The sequence below is a fragment of the Rhinolophus hipposideros genome, assembly GCF_964194185.1.
Source record: "Rhinolophus hipposideros genome assembly, chromosome: 3".
Taxonomy (NCBI): domain Eukaryota; kingdom Metazoa; phylum Chordata; class Mammalia; order Chiroptera; family Rhinolophidae; genus Rhinolophus; species Rhinolophus hipposideros.
Window position 1 is genome coordinate 44592257 of NC_138049.1, and position 20293 is coordinate 44612549.

Here is a 20293-nt window from a genome sequence, read left to right on the forward strand (position 1 = left end):
GGGTGTGATCTTCTCAGAGCAGAATATAGGGAACTGTTACCACTTCGTTTGGCTAGTAGTCACCTAAAATACATTGAAACCATTGTAATTTGATCAAAACTAACTTCGTATTTGTTCAATATCCAATAACATGTTCTTGGGCACCTCCTATATTCCGGGCATGATAATAAGTACCAGGATTACAGTACTGAGCAAAATGCCATCCCTGATCTTAAAGATAAAGGATTTCTCACCTTCCTATTGATCCAAAGGCCCTACATTCACTCTAGCCTTAGTTGATGATAGTGTGTTGCAAATAAAGCCAAAAAGATAAGTTTATGACCCAAGTAGATTAATGGAAGACTGATGACCTGGTTCAAATCCTAACTTACCAGTTGTGACATAAGAAAAAATGTAATATTTCTCAGTTTAATTTTATAGCTTAAACCATGTGAAACTGCCAAGAGTTGACCACTTTTGACCTTTAAATATATCACTTATAATTGATTATAAATATGAAAATTAAATTTCATAGCTTACGTATACAGGGTAACATCATCATCATGGCTGTATCAGTGAAGACTAATTTTCTTTTCCAGGACCCTAAGAGCACACCTTCCCCTAGATATCAACTTCAGAGGATGCATGAAGGGTTTCCAGTTCCAAAAGAAAGATTTCAATTTGTTAGAGCAGACAGAAACCCTGGGAATTGGTTATGGATGCCCAGAAGACTCTCTAGTAAGTAGCAGTCAATCAAAAGCTTTTTTAATAAATAGACACAAAATTTACCATTCGCAAAAGCTGAAAAAAGTTCTTTTTAGCTTCTCTGTAATCCTAGATATACTTTGGGCTCCTTTCTGCCACCAGCAGAAAGAAGAATCATTAAGCTAGAAAGTGACTTGTCCAGTTGCCTAGTTGTCCACAGCTGGGGCTTCCAAGGCCCAGAGAGGCTGTGTAAGTATTATTACTCACTCAGGGTAGAGGAAGTGGAGAAGCTAAAACCCCAACTGTTAGAGGCACACAGAAGGAAGGCTAACATGCCTGAATTTTAGTGTAAACCAGAAGTTTAAAAAGACTATTAATATAGAAACTAGCAGACAAGGCCTTTGTATGTGAGAAATTCACATTTAAGCATTTGATAATCATCAAAAACACTAAATTCACTTTTTTTGGCACACAGATATCTCGCAGAGCATATTTCAATGGACAGAGTTTCATTGCGTCAACTCATAAAATATCTTTCTTTGATGGCTTTGAAGGAGGTTTTAATTTCCAAACATTTCAACCAAATGGGTTACTATTTTATTATGCTTCAGGGGTAAGTATTTGTTTTTCCCTGAGGAAACTTCTTTGTGGTAATTGTTTTGTGTATTAAAAATCCTTTCAAGCACATAAAAAGTGATTTTTGATTCAGATTAATTTTGACTTACATGTACACGCACAGAATGTCTCATTCCAGACACTTTATAAAATATTATATATATTGTACATCAGGGGTTCTTAACCTGGGACTCACAGACCCACCCATCAGGGATTCATGAAAGAATTCATGAAGAAGGTCTGTTGACTTGGGTGGGGAAAAAATGACATCTTTATTTTCTATAATATTCAAGTTTCTTCAATTGTGAATGTCAGCAACAAATCTTAATAATATTCACAGTACCTGTAACTTTGTCATTAACAAAAATCGCCAAGTATTTTTCATGTCACATTACAGTTGTCACATATATTTCAAAATATAATTTTTGCTCATTGCTATTTCTAAATTACAGTAGTTATTAGATCTACTACTATATTATATAATGCCTTAATAAAGAAGTACATATACTACTATATCACAGATTTATTGTTTTAATATTTGAAGCTATATTTCAATGTAATTGGTTTCCTTTGTGTTCCTACACATTTTGTTTTATGTATATTAAAACATTATTTTATGAAGGAGTCCATATGTATCACCAAACTGCCAAAGAGGTCCATGGCACAAAATATGTTAAGAACCGCAGTGTGCCTATTAAGAACAAACATTTGTATGATTTTATTTATAAAATAGTAAAAAGAACATACTTCACTGTTCTTCCATTTGCTGAACACTTGAGCTCAACTTATAAAGATATATTATTTCAAGATTAAAATAATATCTATAGAGGTTTGGTGACCCTAAAGTTCAAGTGACTTATCTCGGAAAAAATCATCACCAATATAGATATACACTGATGGACCAGGTCATAATATAATTTATTGAAGCAGCTTTCACTTTTCATACTTATTACCTGTCACATTTACATTGAATTTAATTTAAATCAGTAGCATCTGTGAGAATTTACCCAAAGCACTTTGTAGGACCTCTGTCACCTAACCTGCCTCAAATTACCATGATTAATTAAATAACACTTTTGATCCACAAAGAGTAGTTACATGCTAGATGAATTATAGAGTTTGGTGCCCATATAAGAGAAGAAAAGCAAGATTATCATTTTGCCAATGTTTTGAGACAAACAATAAGCAAATTCAGAAAAAGAGATGTTACCTTCTGCTTTTTTTGTTGTTGTTTCTCTTCTGCCTTTATAAGTGAAAAGGGAAACATTTGAAATACCAAACTAGCAGATCAACTTTTGCCTAGTCATCTAGCCACATCCCCAAAGAGATTCACATATTCCTTTCAAAAGGGATTAAAAATAAGACATGATGGAAGAGAACGTAACTGATACTGGGACAACTCTCAACATGACACAATCACCTGAAATATTCAGTTCTAAATAGAGGAGATTCCTTTCCCAATGATATGTGTCCAATTATATAGACAACACCAATAGAAGCAATCAAGTATTTTGTTTTTGCTGTTATTCATAGGAATTCTTTTTACAAGCAAACTTCCTGAGCACGGGTGTTCCTTTCAGCAATATCATTAAGTAAATGTTGAAAAGGTGTCCATCTTTAGGATACCTGGACTTACTACTTACAAATGTGTGCTTGCATTTCAGTCAGACGTGTTCTCCATTTCATTGGATAATGGCACTGTGATTATGAATGTAAAGGGAATCAAGGTGCAGTCGGCAGATAAACAGTACAATGACGGGCTGTCCCACTTCATCGTCACCTCTGTCTCACCCACAAGGTACAACTCCTCATATATATTCTTTCCATCAGGTGGCTTTGTTTGTAGAGCGTGGTTCTGTCCAATGACCACTATGAATGATAGGCTATCTTATTTTCTAGTGTTTAAAAAAATGGTAGAAGGAATTACTTGCCTTTTTAAAAAATTGCTATTAATTTTCAAGACATGCAAAATCAGTCACTACAAAATTACTTAATCGGAATATGAAGTCCCGCCCCCAGTAGAACCATAGGCTATAATCTCCTTGAGGGAAGTGCCTACACATAGTACTCACTCAGTAGAGCACAGTGTTTGGCACATAGAAGGAGCTCAGCAAATATTGGTTTATTTAGATTTTTAAATTAAGCAATTGAGAATGTTGCATTTACGGCCACATTAAAAGAGCTGTCTTTAACATATGTAATACTGAATTTCTTTTCCATAATAAGAAAGCTTTCTGGGATACAAAATGAACCTTTCTTGTAGACTGTTGCTATTTCTATGTCCACCCCTGTGGAGCCCTCACATTAAAAAACAAAACAAAAACATTAATAGGCCTTTTCTAGACTCTATTTCCAATCAGGATCAAAACCATTCAATGTACCTTACAATGAAAATCGTCTCCCTCAGATGTGATAAAATGATCATCATGAGATATATGTTGTTTTTTACACACACGCACAAAAAAAAAATGCTGATGACCAGTCACCTTAACTTCTTGCTTTTATGGGTTTAAATTCCAGTCATGATTTGGAGGGTCTTTGCTATATATAGAAATATTCAACCATTTTATCCTAGGCCTTATAAAGAGTCTGGCAACTCATCATCTTTTCATTAACCAGATGTCCCATTTCAATTCCATGAGAAAACCTGCAACCTAGAATGGAACTCAAGGTAAAATGTTAGCTGTGTGGTGTGTAAAGAAGCTTTTTCCTTTGCAGATATGAACTGATCGTAGATAAAAGCAGGCTTGGGAGTAAAAACCCTACCAAAGGGAAATCGGGACAGACACAAGCAGACGAAAAGAAGTTTTACTTTGGTGGATCACCCATCAGTCCCCAGTATGCTAATTTCACTGGCTGTATAAGTAATGCCTACTTTACCAGGTATAATATTTTTATTTTTTATAAATCTGCATGAATGATAAAGAACATCAAGTCAATAATGAAAATACATTATTAAAACTGAGAACTATGACATTTAAGCATTAAGTATAGTAATTAAAAACTTTCATGTGCTTAAGCAACTGACATACTTGGGTTCATGTGTAAGTTTTTTGTCCTTTAATTTCTGTATGACCTTAGCGAAGTAAGCCTTTATTTCTTCACCTGCAAAGTGCAGATAATACTAGTGCCTGCCAGGTAGGCTTGTTGTGAGGATTACATGAGATAACGTACATAAAGCACCTGGCATGCAGCAAGCTATAAATATTAGATGCAGTTATTTCTGTACTTCTTATTAATGATCTAGTACAGAGCAACGTAAGCAAATCCTTGTTAGAGGTTTAAGAACATGTTCTTAATTTAATGTGTGCCTTTAAACAAAGCCATGAATTGAAGTCCTTGATGACAATGACGACTCCCTGAGTACGGGAACTAGCAAAGGAGAAACAATACAGATTAAGCAATACAGTCCCAAGCATCCAGAGTGTGGCCAGAGAAAGATGTTCACGTCAGAATGTGCCGGTACCAGGCACCAAGTTACTGATGAATCCATTAAACAATCACGTAAAGGATTCTGATTAAAACAGTGCTTGATGGTAAAGACCCATCACACACACACACACACACACACACACACACAATTTTAATTGCCAGAGTTCTTTGACTTCCATAGTTTTCATCATGTAATTCCGAACAATAGTTTTGAAGCTTTTCTCCCCCCTTTGTTACAAACAGGTTGGATAGAGACGTGGAGGTGGAAGACTTTCAGCGGTATTCTGAAAAGGTCCACACCTCTCTTTATGAGTGTCCCATTGAGTCTTCGCCATTGTATCTCCTTCACAAAAAACGAAAAAATTCCTCAAAGCTTAAAACAAGTCAGAATAAAAAGGTAAAATGTAATGCTGTGCCAACCTCCTAATTGCTCTGTATTCCACGCACACAGCTCTAGACACTGCTGCTTTGTAGAATTTACTCTAGTTTGCAGCTGTGTACACATGAAGGATGGGATTCTTGTAGGATCAGATATTCCAGTTTACCAGCTTTGTTGCATCAATTCTTTTTCCTAAAGAAACAGTTTGAGGAGCATTTGAGATCCGGCTCCCCAGCGTACGTACTCAGTTTGGCTCAAATAAACTGTTATAAAAATTAAAAAACGAAAAACAGTTTGAATCAGATTTTACTTACATAATACTTCCAACTACTTTTCAATACAACAGTTAAAATTGTTCCATCCTTAACAATTTGTACATGTCATATCAGATTATTCAGTACTATTATTCTCTAGTACCATTTGCTTTTGTGTAACCACCTCAGGCTTTTGTCATAATCATGGAAACGATTAAAGTTCCTGCTCTTACCCTTGTTTTCCCCTCTTTGCTTGACCTTCACTTCAACCACTCACATGATGTACACTTGATCTGTGGCATCAGCTAGAACTGCTCCATCATCAAAATCCTGAGTTCTTAAATTACATTCTCTGATGCTATTCTTTCTCATTCTTTCTGTCTAGCCTTCCCCGCATACCTCCCATCCCTTCCTGGTCCAATTTCCACAATGTGCTCAGGTGCCAATGTCCGCACTCTGTTCCCCGCCACTGTTATCTCCCATCTGAATTACTACAATAGCCTCCCACCAAGCCTCCCTGCTTCTACCTGGTTCCCCAACAGTCTCTTTTCAACTCAACAGCCAGATCCTTATATAAATATGTCATATCATGTCACTCCTCTGCTCAGAGTGACCCCCTCTGCACTCAGAATAAAAGCCCAAGTCCCTACAATGTCGTAAGAAGCCCTCTATCGTCCAGACTCCTTTCCCTTACTCGCTCTTCTCCCCACACTGATCTCCTGGCTGTTCCTAGGATGGGCTATGTACGCTCGGGCCCTAAGGTGTTTATGTCAGCTTCCCTTCTGCCTGGACAACTCTCCCCACAAATATCTGCACAGACAACTCCTCCTCCTCCTAGGATTGCCCACCTCCCATTTGCTAAATGAGACCTGTCTAAACCCCTCATTTTGCACCACACCTTGCCTCCTGTCTTCTACAGTACTACTGATCTCTTTTGCTTTTCTCTAGTTGTTCTCCTTTCCGTAGCACTTATCACTTTTTAATTTATTATATGCTTTATTATGTTCACTATTTATTGTCTATCTCCTCCGATAGAATGCAACCTCCTCTGTTTTGTTCTCTGATGTATCCTAAGAGCCTAGAACAATGCACATAATAGGTGTTCAATGAAACATTGGCTATCTGCTTCATAGGAATGTTGTAAGGGTTAAATGAGTTCATGCATGCAATGCCCACAGGACAGTAAACATTCAGGAAATATCAACTGTTATAGCTCTAGAAAGCCTTGTGAGTGGTTCTGAAGGATCCATTCCTAAAAGTGAAATTGCTCGTATGAAGGGAATGAGCCTCTGCAATCCTGAGGCAAGGCTAGCTTACACCCTCCCAAATAGCGTTTGAAAGGACCTACTGTTCCTCACAATTGCTAACATAGATATGGTCAAATTTTTATAACTTAGCCCATTTAAGGGACCAATGTGGCATCTCACTGTGGTTTTCATTGGCATGAACTTGAATATTAGTGAAGTTGAACATCTTTTCAGGGGAAGCACGATTTCTTTCCAAGGCTGGCTTCTGAACCTTCAGCAGAGAGAAGCATCCCCACCAGCTTCTTGCTTCTGATGGTTTCTTCACTGACCGTTATATCTTAAGCACTTCCCCATATAGTTCAGCTTACGTGGATGACTTTTTAGAATCCCCGTGAAACTTTCCCTTGGTTCATACATGATCTCTTTATCAATGTTAATAACATAATGTTGTTCATGTATAACCAAATCTAAGGTTGGATCTTAGATTTTTCAGGATCCCTTCCCAAATTTCACATGGAAGGCTTTTTTTTTTTTTAAGTGATTCAGGCCAGAGAGATAATTTCATTGATTTTTTATGAAGGATTTTTCAGAAGAGACTGTGAAATTCTGATGGAATCTTACTGTCACCTTCATATGTTGATGCTAAAAGTTTTATCCTAAGATTTTTTAGCTGGGATTTGAGCACTGGTCATAGACAACAGATTAATATCATAGGCTACTGAGGAAGATCAACTTTCTAAAGCAAACACAATTAACCCCTTTAAATGAATGCAGTTTTCTGTATGAAGCTGTCTATCAAATGTAGTTTCCTAAACAAATGTTCATAGTCTCAAGTTTATAATCAACAGCCCTTGAAACTATTGACATAAACTTTTCAATATTATAGGAAACCTCTTAGCCTTGCTGGTAAAAAGTTTTAGAAACTCAACTTTCTAATAAGATACAGAATCACTATAGATTCTGCATAATTTTTTAGTAATTAAAATGTCAGTGTTTGCTAAGCTTCCCTTATGTTTACCCTTGTGTCAATAGCTTCTTAAATAGCTGCCAGGAAAAATGTGTGACCTCTGGTTTAAGTTTTTATCAGGACTAAATCATAGCAATTTGGGCTTATAATTATTTGTTTTTACAATACTTCCTAATATTTCTATTTATGCATTTATTCATTTAACCATTAACAGACTTTCAGTTATTTCTATTTTTCTCCTTTTATGGATGAAGATCATAGTATATTAATCTTTGATCATATTGGTGAATAAATATTTAGGATATATTCCTAGAGGTAGAATTACTGGGTCAAAACAAATTACTTTACAAAAGGTAAAACTGATTTATATTCCCTCATGAGTATATAAAAATACCTGTGTTACCCACTAATGTTCCAGCCTAAATTTTTTTCATAATTTTTGTTTACAAATTTAATTGGGGAAGTAGTTTCTCATTTAGTGATAAATGTGATAATGAATATTTTATATATTGTAATAGACATCATTCTGGGGTATCTGGCCAACCACTCCCTTTTTTCTGAGATGTGATTTCCTACCCACTGGACAGACCCAATATTTTAGGTATTTGACCTCATCTATCCAGATATAGATGATTGGACCAGGCTAGGTTGTGTCAACTAAGCTGGGCCATGAGATTCTCTTCCTTGGAAACATGGAACCCAGAGAGATTAGTCATTGAACAGAAAACACATAAACCTAAGAGCTGTATGTTAATCATGTACAGAGAAAGAAAGCTGTTTATAGAAAGAGAAAAAGGCAAAAAGCCATCCTGTAGAGAAAGAAGGATGAAGAGAGAAACTTTGAGGAAAACAAAGCTGAGATACCAGAAACATCCAGAAAAGGAGTGCCTTGATTCTTCCTAGCATTCTCAGTCCTGATTCTTGCCCCTGGTAGGATCCCACTATATTATCTTCTCTTGGATTATGTTCTTAAGATACTGCTATATCCTTATAACACATTGCCCTCTTTCTCTTAAGTAGCTTAACTAGTTTGGCTGTTATCTGAAACAAAAGAATCTTGCTAAATTACAATTGGTACCACCACTTGGATTGCAACTAATAGACTCTCAGAGAAAAAAATTACCCTGGTAAAACCGAAGTCTAATGGGGTTCAGTGAGAATCCCCACACACGTACCATTTTAGGAAAGTAAACTGAAACTCTGTGTTCTATGGTAGTGAAGTAATTGATTAATTTATATATTATTATTATTATTAATCATTCAGAGCATATATCCATAAGAGATTTAGAGTATTTGGTTACCATATATAAAGACATCAGAGTTTATTAATTTTTGCAGCAGACAAGAGACAGATCCTAGTCCACGTATTCCCACATTGAAGCAGAAAAAGACTTTGAGACAGTCATGGATCAGTAACCCCATGCTTTGCTGAGGCCCCGTTGCTCTCTTCCCATAGCTAACTGGACACACTGACTGAAAGAGTGAGATCCTCTCCGTAGTAATGGAAAGAATGAGTAATAGCCAGATTTGGAGAAAGCCCCCAAGCCCCCATCAATCACCACCACCACCCTTCAGGCCCCATGCAAAGCATTTCCTGTGTCCTTCAATGAGACAAAGGTGAACATATCTCCCATTATAAGGCATGTTACTCCACTAAGGTTGAAATAAAGCATGGAGAATGGGGAAATTTCCTAAGATATGTTAGAGGAAGAGTCTACCTAAAGCTCCACCCACTCCAGCCCATTCTGCCCACTCATGGTTGAAGCCATGGCCGTTATTGATATGTGAGGGCCTAGGCCCAAAAACATTAGTAACTGAGTATATTTCCTCTATCCAAGAGAGAGTCTTTGCTTCGGCAGCAGTGACTCAGCTTCCAAGTCCTGCCAACTGTGTGAGGAAGGGATGAGGAGATGGTGAGAACAGGTGGGCTTTTCTTCAGGATGGATGAGTCTCTTGAGCACCACCTCACATTCACCCCACTGTGGGGTCTCCATTGCCAGAACCCTAATGTAAGAGGTGTTACCCTGAGAGCAGAATAGTGGCACACCTGATCTGCCCTTTAATTAACTTGCCCTCTCCCCACCACACTTGGATTTTGAGAGTAATTCTGGAATTTGCTTGGAACTAATTATTTTTTTTGGGGGGGAAGGGTCTTGTCTTTTGGCCATATGAGATTTGGCCAAAATCTATCCCAATCCCTATCATATCTTCTGGAAAGTCCACATTGCTTTGTTCTGCTAGTAGAAACCCTCCTAGCTTTCCAGGACTGCTATGGATTTATTTGTATGTATATAGTTCTTCTGCTGTTTCAGTGGGAATTAGGGAGGGGTGAAAACTAAAGGTGTGTGTTCATTCAGTAATCCTGAGCCAGAATTTTTTCCCTTTCTAGCCCTGTTTTTCATCCTGGATCTTGCTGTTTTTCTCCAGTTCTCCCTACTACCAAACGTTTCCTCTCCTACCTGCCCTTCCTTTGTTGCAAGCTTTCTTCCTAAGTGGGTCAGATCAGACCACTCTCTGGTTTCAAAACTTGTGTGGCTCCTCATCACCTAGAAAACAAAACCCTATCCTCTAACAAATCATCTAAGTTCCTTACTATTGATAAGGAAATAACTAATGAATTTTTGTTACTAGTATGTCACTTTTATCCCTTGATATTATTTGTTTCCTATTCTTATAGGGAGAGAAAAGTAAAGATGCACCTTCCTGGGATCCTGCTGGCCTGAAATTTCTAGAGAGGAATGCTCCAAGAGACTCTCATTGCCACCTTTCCAACAGCCCTAGAGCAATAGAGCACGCCTATCAGTATGGAGGAACAGCCAATAGCCGTCAAGAGTTTGAACACTTAAAAGGAGATTTTGGTGAAAAGTAAACACACTATCCTTCCAGAAACTTAATACAATGGCTGGGCTTCATTCTTATTTGCCATATATCATCTTTTCCTATGATCTTTCCACTCTGTGCCACCTTAATCACATTCTTTCATCATCAAAATTAATACTGAAGACTACATGATTCATACTTTCCAATAAATTACATTTTCTGCGACATTCTTCCCCAAAATAAGGTGCATAAAACAGCATTCTCCTAAGAGTTTGCTGTGTTTTATCAAAAAGAAAATACAATTGGGTGTCCAGATTGCTCAGTTGGTTAGAGAACGAGCTCTCAACAACAAGGTTGCCGGTTCAATTCCCGCGTGAGCCAATTTCAAATGACTCATCTAACCTTGATATTACCTCCCTTCCCCAAATTGCTTTGAAATTATAAATGGGAATATTTCTGAACTGCTGGAAAGTTAATAAGGAAAGACACTGAAAATGCAAATGCAGTTGTATTTCTACTGGTCCTCAAGCTATATCTAAAGCCGCTTATCTCTTCACAGTATTTCACAAATCTTCAGATTATTTAGTATTATTGAAGATTTCTTTTAAAATGTTAGCATTCAAATATTCTTATATAGGTCTTATAAAACTCTTTCAAGCACTTATACAAGCAATGCATTCAATAGGAAACCCTAATGCCTTCTAATTTGCTATTTGCCTAGTAGCCAAAATCAGTATTTTGTACTTTTCAGGAGTAATTTAAAGTTAATCAAACCAGAAGTTAACTTAATAAATGTATCTTATCTATGGCCTAGAGCTAAATTTCTAGAAAGTTTTAATTTCCACACATATTGGTGGCTGTTTTTAACATGCGATATTCATTGATTTATTTTTACTGGGAAAAAACTGAATTTGTATTTTAGACAAATCACATTGTTTCTGTGCAAATTTCCATAGGCATATTAATTACTCACTAGTATTCTCTCCACACGAATAAGCTTCCTTAACAGATAGATTTTTACTAAACTAATTTCAACCACATTTTCAAAGCAAGACATGATGTGATTTCTAACTGAAACACTTGCTTAAATGTGGGATGTATCCCTGTTGTATAAGGAATTGGAGAAGGACTTACATTTTTGAACTAGCAGTGCTTACCCAACATTCATTAATAATACTAATAGATCATTAGAAGTAATGCTGCTTGCGATTAGATAGAATGGCTACTTATTTATTCTTCCTTACCTTGTATTGCTTTGGGGAAGTCAGAGGTCACCTTCAGTCTAATTTTACAGATGGTAAGCTTTTCATTTTCATTTTTCAGGTCTCAGTTTTCCATTCGTCTGAAAACTCGTTCCTCCCATGGAATGATTTTCTATGTCTCAGATCAAGAAGAGAATGACTTCATGACTCTTTTCTTAGCCCACGGCCGCTTGGTTTTCATGTTTAATGTTGGCCACAGGAAATTGAAGATTAGAAGCCAAGAGAAATATAATGATGGATTGTGGCATGATGTAAGTTGAAGGCAGAGAATATTATTAGCTACAAATATCCACTAATGCCCCACCATTGGTGTCTCTAGAAACATCTATTTTAAAATTCTCTTCCTATATGCTGAGTTCAATTTTGAAAACTTTTATCAATTTCTTATAAAAATCTTGATGCACACTATTTTAGGCTGAGTGTAATTTTTTTTGACAGATAAACTTTTTTTTTTAAGTGCAATTTATTTAACCAAAGAATCAATGACCAACATAAATTGAAGTTTGGTTTCTAAAGATTTCTCACTTGACCCTTTCTTTTTCCTACTGCCTATAATGTTCTAAGTTTTCAGTAACAATTGCTGAGTGTGTTTTTAGTTAAACTGTGAAAGATACAAAGTGAAGCGTATTATCTGTTAGGAAAACAGGATACAACAGGAAGAATTACCTAAATGTTGAAGCAAATCAGTGTGTATGTAATGGAAGAGTAAGCAATATAAGCTGCCTTAAAATAAATTTAGGAGACAGCATGTGGGTTGGCCAACTGGGAAGAGCTTTATATGGAATTCTGCCAAATATAAGCTGTATTCAGAAATTCAGCCTGTAACTTTAAATTAAGCCTTAAAGGAAGAGATAAACTCCCGACCTTCAGAGAAAGAAGAAAAGACTGTTTTTTTGCTAAGATCTGCAGATTTCCCACAGTATGGCAATAGTAAAGTTGAGAAGAGAGGCAGCACAGTCTTTCCCCTGATCTTGGGAAGTACTTAACATGTGCTATTGGTCTTCTCTCCATCCAGGTGGTATTTATTCGGGAAAAGAGCAGCGGCCGACTGATAATTGATGGTCTTCGAGTCCTAGAAGAAAGTCTTCTTCCTACTGGAGCTGCCTGGAAAATCAAGGGTCCTATTTATTTGGGAGGAGTGGCTCCTGGAAGGGCTGTGAAAAATGTCCAGGTGAGCCTGGCGTGACCAGGTAGAGCCATTGACTTTTAGAGCTGGAAGATTATTTAATTTAGTCCTCATTTTATAATTAGGAAACTGACAAGAGTGAAACTGTAGTTTGGCTGGAGATGGGATATGAAAGTAAGTACTGTTCTGCAGGACGTCTGCCTGCCCTGTGGCATTACAAGGTCAGGAGTAATCTTTTGATTTGAAGGTAGAGGTAATGATGGGAAAAGTTTCTGAGGTATAAATTGTCATGAATAGTTAAGTCTCAAGGAAATGCTTATTTGTTCAGCAAGTGTCCATTCTCTTAGTATAAAAAAAATACCAAGGAAAAAAAAGCAAGTCATTCCATTACATATTATTGAGTGAAAAAAACTTTCAGACCATTATAAATTATAATCTCGTTTTTGTTTCTTGCATACATAGACAAAATCTGTACATGTGCAAGGAAATGTGGTTACCCCTGGGGAGAAAGGAGGGTATAGTAAGAAACATGCTATGTTTGTCATTTAAAAGTTGAAAATATTGTACCTTTAAAAAATATTTAGCAATAAAGGGAATGCATTAAAGGACTAAATTATTCTTAATATATAGATTTGACTTTAATGCAAAGAGTCAATACATTTCTAAGATCCATTAATATATATGTGGATAAGCAAAAAAGGGGAAGGAGTTATCTTTAATTAGATTTTAGTAAGTAGACCCAATTCCATCACAAACTCTTCATAAATGATTTCCAAAGCAGTGTCAAATCAGCTATATGAAGTGGCCCAAGTTTTACCTCCTGTGGTATAACAATTGTTCAACCACAAGAATAGCAAATGAAGCCAGACATGCAAGCTTTCTGCTGTTTGACCATTGTAGATTTGATAGTAAAGAAATTTGCTACCCCTCATTGGCATTAGGTGATTTGGGGGGACTGTCAGTCTTGAAGGCAAACAAACTAGGATACTTCTAATATTCAGTCTGAAAACCGCAGCTGCCGTTTATTTTGCCCTGGTATACGTGAAAATGTTCAGTTTAATTACTGCAGGCTGACATTATCAAATGTAAAATTCTAGCTTCAAATAATTAAAAAGCAACTACCTGTATAACGATTGCTCTTTCAGATAGCTCAGGTAAATAAGGAATTACTTGGTTTCTCTCAAGACTCAAGTCCCTTCATTTTGTTTCCCTTTGGTGTGTATCTGTGAGTGTTGAGTAAATGGACACTAAGAAATGTCTTCTTCTCTCAGATAAACTCAGTCTACAGTTTCAGTGGCTGTCTCAGCAATCTCCAGCTCAATGGAGCCTCCATCACCTCTGCTTCTCAGACATTTAGCGTGACTCCTTGTTTTGAAGGTCCAATGGAAACAGGAACATACTTTTCAACAGAAGGAGGATACGTGGTCCTAGGTAACAATGATTTATGTTGAAAATATGAATCACAAAATACTTCTTTCCTAGAGGTGGTTAACAGGGATATTGGGCCCAGAGTTAAAACTTGCTCACTCGGCCCTGGAAAATAGCCTCTTTCAACAAGGACCACCTTTCTCCCTTCCTACTCCTCCAAACCAGACATGCGTGCCCATCCCTGTTTGCTTTCCCTGACCAGAGCTTCTCCACAACTGCCAAACCTCTGGATGTAAGACCATCTTGGCTCCTTTAGAAATGCCTCTGCTGCTCCATGTTGGCTGCTTCTGATCCATGTTGGCTCTTGGCCACCTTGCTCTCTGGGTCTTTCTCTGCTCCTTCATAGCATGATCCATTGTCCCTACTAAAGGAAGTTCCACTTCCTCCCCTTGCCCTGCAACACCAGCAGATAACACTAACCTTCAGAAATTTTATTTCTGGATTTTTATTCTCCTTGACTATTATGCTCTTGCTCATTCAACAAGTTTTTATTGTATGCCTCTGGTGTGGGAGTCCCTATACTAGGTAATAGAACATAATAATTCTAAAAACAAAATCCGAACAGATGACACACAATCATGATCCAATCCATTCCAATAAGCACTCTGCAGAGGAACCATCAGGTGTGAGGAAAACACCATGATAGGTGCTCGAAAGATGTGAGAAAGGTACAAAATACTCCACATGTTCCCTGCTCTCAAGGTACTTGGGTACTTTGTACATCTCCTGAATAAAGACATTCCAATGCAGCCAAGTATGTCTTCTTAAACCACCACCACGTCCCACAGAATAACCACAGGTAATATTTCTTTTCTTTGTCTAGCTCATGTTTTTACTTGCCTTTCTTTTCCTTTTTCTGTACTAATACGTTTACACTCACGTTTCTCAGCCCTTTATTGAATTTCAGTGATAAGGACACAAGGACATAGACAGCTTAAAACGCATAGCAACGTGCCCAATTTATGTTCTCCATAAACATTAACTAATAGCAGGAGAAATTAAAAAATGATTTATAGGAAGACACATCAAGTGAACATTATTAAGATGGCCCATTTGCAATTAGTCTCTTGGAGTAAATATAACTATTCTTAACAAGAATTCATCTTCATACATCACTGCACTAGTAGCTCCTAACTGTTTTTGCTGCTCTAACTTCCTCCTCTGAAATGCTGTGCAGCACTGGCATCAGTTATCTTTGTGTGTTTGTTTAAGAATTATTTTATAAACAGATCTGATCAAGTCAGCTCCATTGTTGAATAAATTCAAAATAAAGTGTGGCTTCCTTACTTGCGCACTAGAGCCCTTTCCCAACCACCATGGCAGGGGACGATCCAGCCGTACTGGCCTCCACAGTGCTTTCCAAACATTCTGACCTCTGTACATGTGCCCTTTCCTCCTTCTCACTTTGGAAATATTAAATGGTCCTGCTCGGAACCATTCCTCCTGCTAGGAGGAATTAAAATCAATTCCTCTCCCCCTGAGCTCCCACAGCCATTGCGTATTTTCAGCATGCTGGGCCCACCCCATGCCCCACAAGAGTGATGTGCTCGTTACTTCAGTCCCCCATGGAGCTTTTCACAGTGGGTTTGACATGGAAAAATACCACTTTCTATTATACTAATCTGTTGAAGAATGCATCAAACTTTCAAAAACAGATACACAAATATATAATTACGAAATAACACCATAGTTACAAAATTTAGGTTGCTGTTCTTCAGAGCTGATAGGATTTGTCTCCACAGATGAGTCGTTCAATATCGGACTGAAATTTGAGATTGCCTTGGAAGTCCGACCCAGAAGCAGTTCTGGGACCCTTGTTCACGGCCACAGTGTCAATGGGGAGTACCTAAACGTTCACATGAAAAATGGGCAGGTAACGTGTTAAAATTGTTTTCGCAGTCTGTCTCCTCTGACCTTGGATTCCAGATCTGAAGCAGATTGATGTTGAGAATTATTTCATCAGTTTTTCCTAACTGGGGAGGGCGGGGGGGGGGGGGGCAGGGAAGCTATAAAATGAAATTTAAACGTAGAAAATATTTGGGTTCAAAGTCTTGTGTTGGGAATTGATTTAATTAGATCAAAGAGCCACAAAAATGTAGCATAACTAAAATAAATAAATAATATAATCAAAAATAACAACATAACTAAAGGGTTTTAGCAAAAGAATTGGAACTTTACAACAAATGGAGGCAGCAAATATATCCAACTATCAAAACCAACAAACACAAAGATATCTATCTTCTTATCTGTAATTCCAGGAGTGCCAAAAAAATGTATACATGTGATTTGTATTCATCTTTTGTTATCCGTATATATTATTACATTTAATACAGTTTTTTACTTCATTTAAATGTGTATACATTGTTTTGGCACCCTCTGTATATGTATACCAGGTGTGTGTGTGTGTCAAACAAAATTTTTTCAACTGGTAGAAATAAAAAATGTCATAAACACCACTTCCATCCTAAAATAATATTACTAAAGAACATTCATGTTATTTTGTATATCTGAAACTAATTTTTATAAAAGCAAACTTAAAAAATATACATATATAAAGACTATGTAGCAGTGTGGGAAAATGTTTGTAATACTATGTTTGGTTTAAGATACAAAATTTTATCTACATAATAATTAAAAGTACATAAAAAAATTCATGAGAGCATTCCAATAAATGTTAAGGAAAGAGCAGCATATTATCATTGTTGTCCCTAACATCATATAACTGATTTTTATTTGAATTCTGGTACATTCTATTAAAGCATAAAATAATTAAACAAATCCTCATATGGTGCTTACTATATAAGGTAAGGTACCATTCTACATGTTTTATATAGATTGACTCATTTAATCCTCCTAATAGCTCTGTGAGGTAGGTATTATTATTATCACCCTTGTTTGACAAATAAGCACAGAGGAAGTGGGACTGCTGGCATATGAACCCAGGGCGTTTGGCTCCAAAGTCCATGCTCTTCACCAACACCTTAACTGCTTTTATAACACATCTTTAAACATTAAAGGAATTCACTCTGTTATCTTACTGTTCCTCTCCCTCCACTCGCCTGTGTCATTATTTTGTTCTTTCTCCTAGGAGCATTCATGTTACACTATTTCTGTAGCCAACTGAAGAGTGACCCCTTGTGTTCAAATTGCAAAGCTGATCATGTGTGGGTGTTTGTTCAAGTATTGCTTCCCTGTAGTGAATTATTTAAGAAATTTAGCTTTCTCACAATGGAGAGAAATGAAATGAAATTATATAATGTGCCCGGTCTTTTGCAGGTCATAGTGAAAGTCAACAATGGCCTTCGAGACTTTTCCACCTCAGTAACACCCAAGCAGAGTCTCTGTGATGGTAGATGGCACAGAATTACAGGTGAGAAGAGCTGTGTGGCCTGGGTTTCTTTTATAAAGGAAGTACACACCCACCTGTGGGATGATGGCTTAGCAGAACTTAGGCTATAAGTCACATGTTGGAATAGGTCATGGATGAGAGTCTGCAAGTAGCCAAGAAGAGAATCAAATGCTACTGTACTAAAATATGTACTGAATCCACATACATGTATTTGAAAATATGAATGCTGCCAAAATAGTCTTGGGGAGTTATTTAAATAATGCATATGGTACAGAGCAAAATAGTGGCAGTACCTTAAATACTCTTAAATTTTATATGAAAAGAGTATCTTAACTATTCTCCCTTTCAAAGGAAAATGGCCCAGGGATTACTTGGTTAGACATCAATGTTTTCCGTGATACAGAAGAAAGTGTGGGGTTTATTCTGGAATAAATAACAGCTATTGCTGTGATAAGTTAGTCCCTTTCATGGGAAAAGTAACCACTCCAGTGTCATTGATGACAAGTCTTTTCCCTGTATTTTAGTTATTAGAGATTCAAATGTGGTACAGTTGGATGTAGACTCCGAAGTGAATCATGTGGTTGGACCCCTGAATCCAAAACCAGTTGATCACAGGGAGCCTGTGTTTGTCGGAGGTGTTCCAGGTAAGAGCTGTTTAAAAAGGACAGTTTAAAAACACAATGCAGTAACTTTCCATCGTTATTATAGTATTAAGACTAGAGCCACGTCTTTTCACAATTCACCTAATAACTCTAAGGATCTTATATACACTGTCCTTTCACAGGAAAGAGTATATGACAACTGTGACTCCTCAAAGGATCACCATAGAGTAACACTAAGAACTAGGCCCCAGCCGTCTAACCAGTCGACATCACTCTCCCTCTGCCATGCTCGCTTATTGTTCTCTCTCTTCCCTTTAGGTAGCCTCCTCACATACACACAGTGAGACCCACACACACACTATTTTATCTCTCACGCAAAGAAAACTCATTTGCTAATACTGCTCTAAGGTCTGAGAGCCTTGGAGAACTAAAAGTTTGCTGATAATTGCTCCCCTTCCTTGGTGGAAAAGAAGAAAATACACAGTTCTCCCTGTCCAGGATTAGTCTGAATTGTGACAATGGCTACAAGGCATAACTTCTGTTGTTCCTACGTAGTGACATTCCCTAAAAGAGGTTCCCAGCTGCAAGTCTGTAAACATCATCAGTAACATTGCTGCTGTCTTCTGCCAAGAATGGTGTGTAATCCAGGACGGTGAGAGGAGGACCCACCTCCATACACACGATTGTTTTAAACCTCAGAAACAGGGACCATCACTTTATGATAAATGTGTTTGTTTTCACACATTTCACTAACTTGGAACAACTGAATGTTTATAGCCGGAGAGATGGATATAACCAAGCTTTTACATCCAAATTTGGTTGGGATTTCAAGGAAAAACAACAAGATTTGTCCTTGCCTCCTAACTAGATTATTTTAAGACTGACCCATGTAATGGCAAATAATGTTTTAAAGGAATGAGAAAACACAGATAAAATTATGCATCTGACTTTGAGTACTCCCAATATAGTAGTAACTAAACTCTTCTCTGCTTTGTAAAATATGAAATTTCCAAACACCAGTATTGACAATGACAGTAAATCCCCGATGAAAGACATATTTGAGACCCGCCCCCCACGCGAAAGCAGCCCTTCCTCTCCTTTACTTCCCCTGTCCATTCCCATCTCCATTCCTGAGTCCTCTCCTCCTGCTCCTGGCTTCTGTTCTGAAAGGGATTCTGGCAAGCGCCACCACTGCACCTCATGCAGGTACTGTGCAGAAGATGTGTCACATCATTTCTTACATTTTTGCACATTGTTTTCTTCCTAGAAATCACAACATAGTTTAAAATAGTCCATAATTCCCAAGGCCTGTACGATCAAATTCAGCATAACATGCAAGGTCCTTGCCCCTGGCCTGCCCCTGCCCCTGGGTCTCCCCGTACGTTCTGAGTTGCAGATACCTGAATGTCCAATGATGCTCTATTCACCCCAGGCCTTTGCACAAGTGCACAGGGCCTTAATTTCTGGGAAATGTTCCTCCTTTCCTTCCCTAGTACCTTTTCAAGGAACAACTTTTCCCACTTCTCTTAACCGCTTTATTGACCTTTACGACTCAGCTCAGACTTCTAGTTATACACACACATACACCTTCTCTCCCTAGAACGTGCTATGCATACCACTGTTGTAGCACTTATCACAGAACGTTGTTGAAACTACATAAATAGTACACTCCTTGCTGCCAGGGAACATGACTTCATTCAACACACAACAAACATTTATTTAGAGTGTCTGTTAAGTACTGTGCTAGGCTACAGGAGATGGACAAAAAAAGCATGGATGGCCCTCCCTCATGGAAGTTATAGCATTTGTTCTTTGCGTTCAAAGTGCTTACTCAGTCATGCAAACAAATATTTGCCTCTTTGATTTTTGTTTGTTGTTAGAGTCTGATCCTAGCATTACACACTGCCATCATCTCTCACTCCAAGAGCTGCTAAGCTCCACAGACTGGGTGGGCAAGATGTACCTGAAGCCAAATTCAGCCTGCCTGAGACATATAATGAATAGCAAATTTTAGCGAATGGGCCAGCCTTCGGGAACTAGCAGGCCGGGGGACCTAACCACCAACCCAATGTACCCGTGCAGCTTTTAATTCTATCTAGGGAGCACACCAGCAAACCTAGAACAAAAG

General features: G+C 37.6%; 1 protein-coding gene across 4 annotated transcripts in view; it reads left to right on the forward strand.

Moving 5' to 3' along the window:
- LAMA4 (laminin subunit alpha 4) overlaps positions 1-20293 on the forward strand; it is a 131709-nt gene that overhangs the window by 108060 nt on the left and 3356 nt on the right. For all 4 annotated transcript variants that reach the window (XM_081044882.1, XM_081044880.1, XM_081044881.1 and 1 more), the window contains 12 exons: positions 579-717; positions 1160-1297; positions 2964-3097; positions 4018-4182; positions 4975-5128; positions 10256-10443; positions 11722-11911; positions 12676-12831; positions 14058-14217; positions 15957-16087; positions 17491-17584; positions 18088-18207. In XM_081044882.1, coding sequence (XP_080901008.1) covers positions 579-717; positions 1160-1297; positions 2964-3097; positions 4018-4182; positions 4975-5128; positions 10256-10443; positions 11722-11911; positions 12676-12831; positions 14058-14217; positions 15957-16087; positions 17491-17584; positions 18088-18207 — 1769 coding nt within the window. The remainder of the gene's footprint in view (positions 1-578; positions 718-1159; positions 1298-2963; positions 3098-4017; positions 4183-4974; positions 5129-10255; positions 10444-11721; positions 11912-12675; positions 12832-14057; positions 14218-15956; positions 16088-17490; positions 17585-18087; positions 18208-20293) is intronic.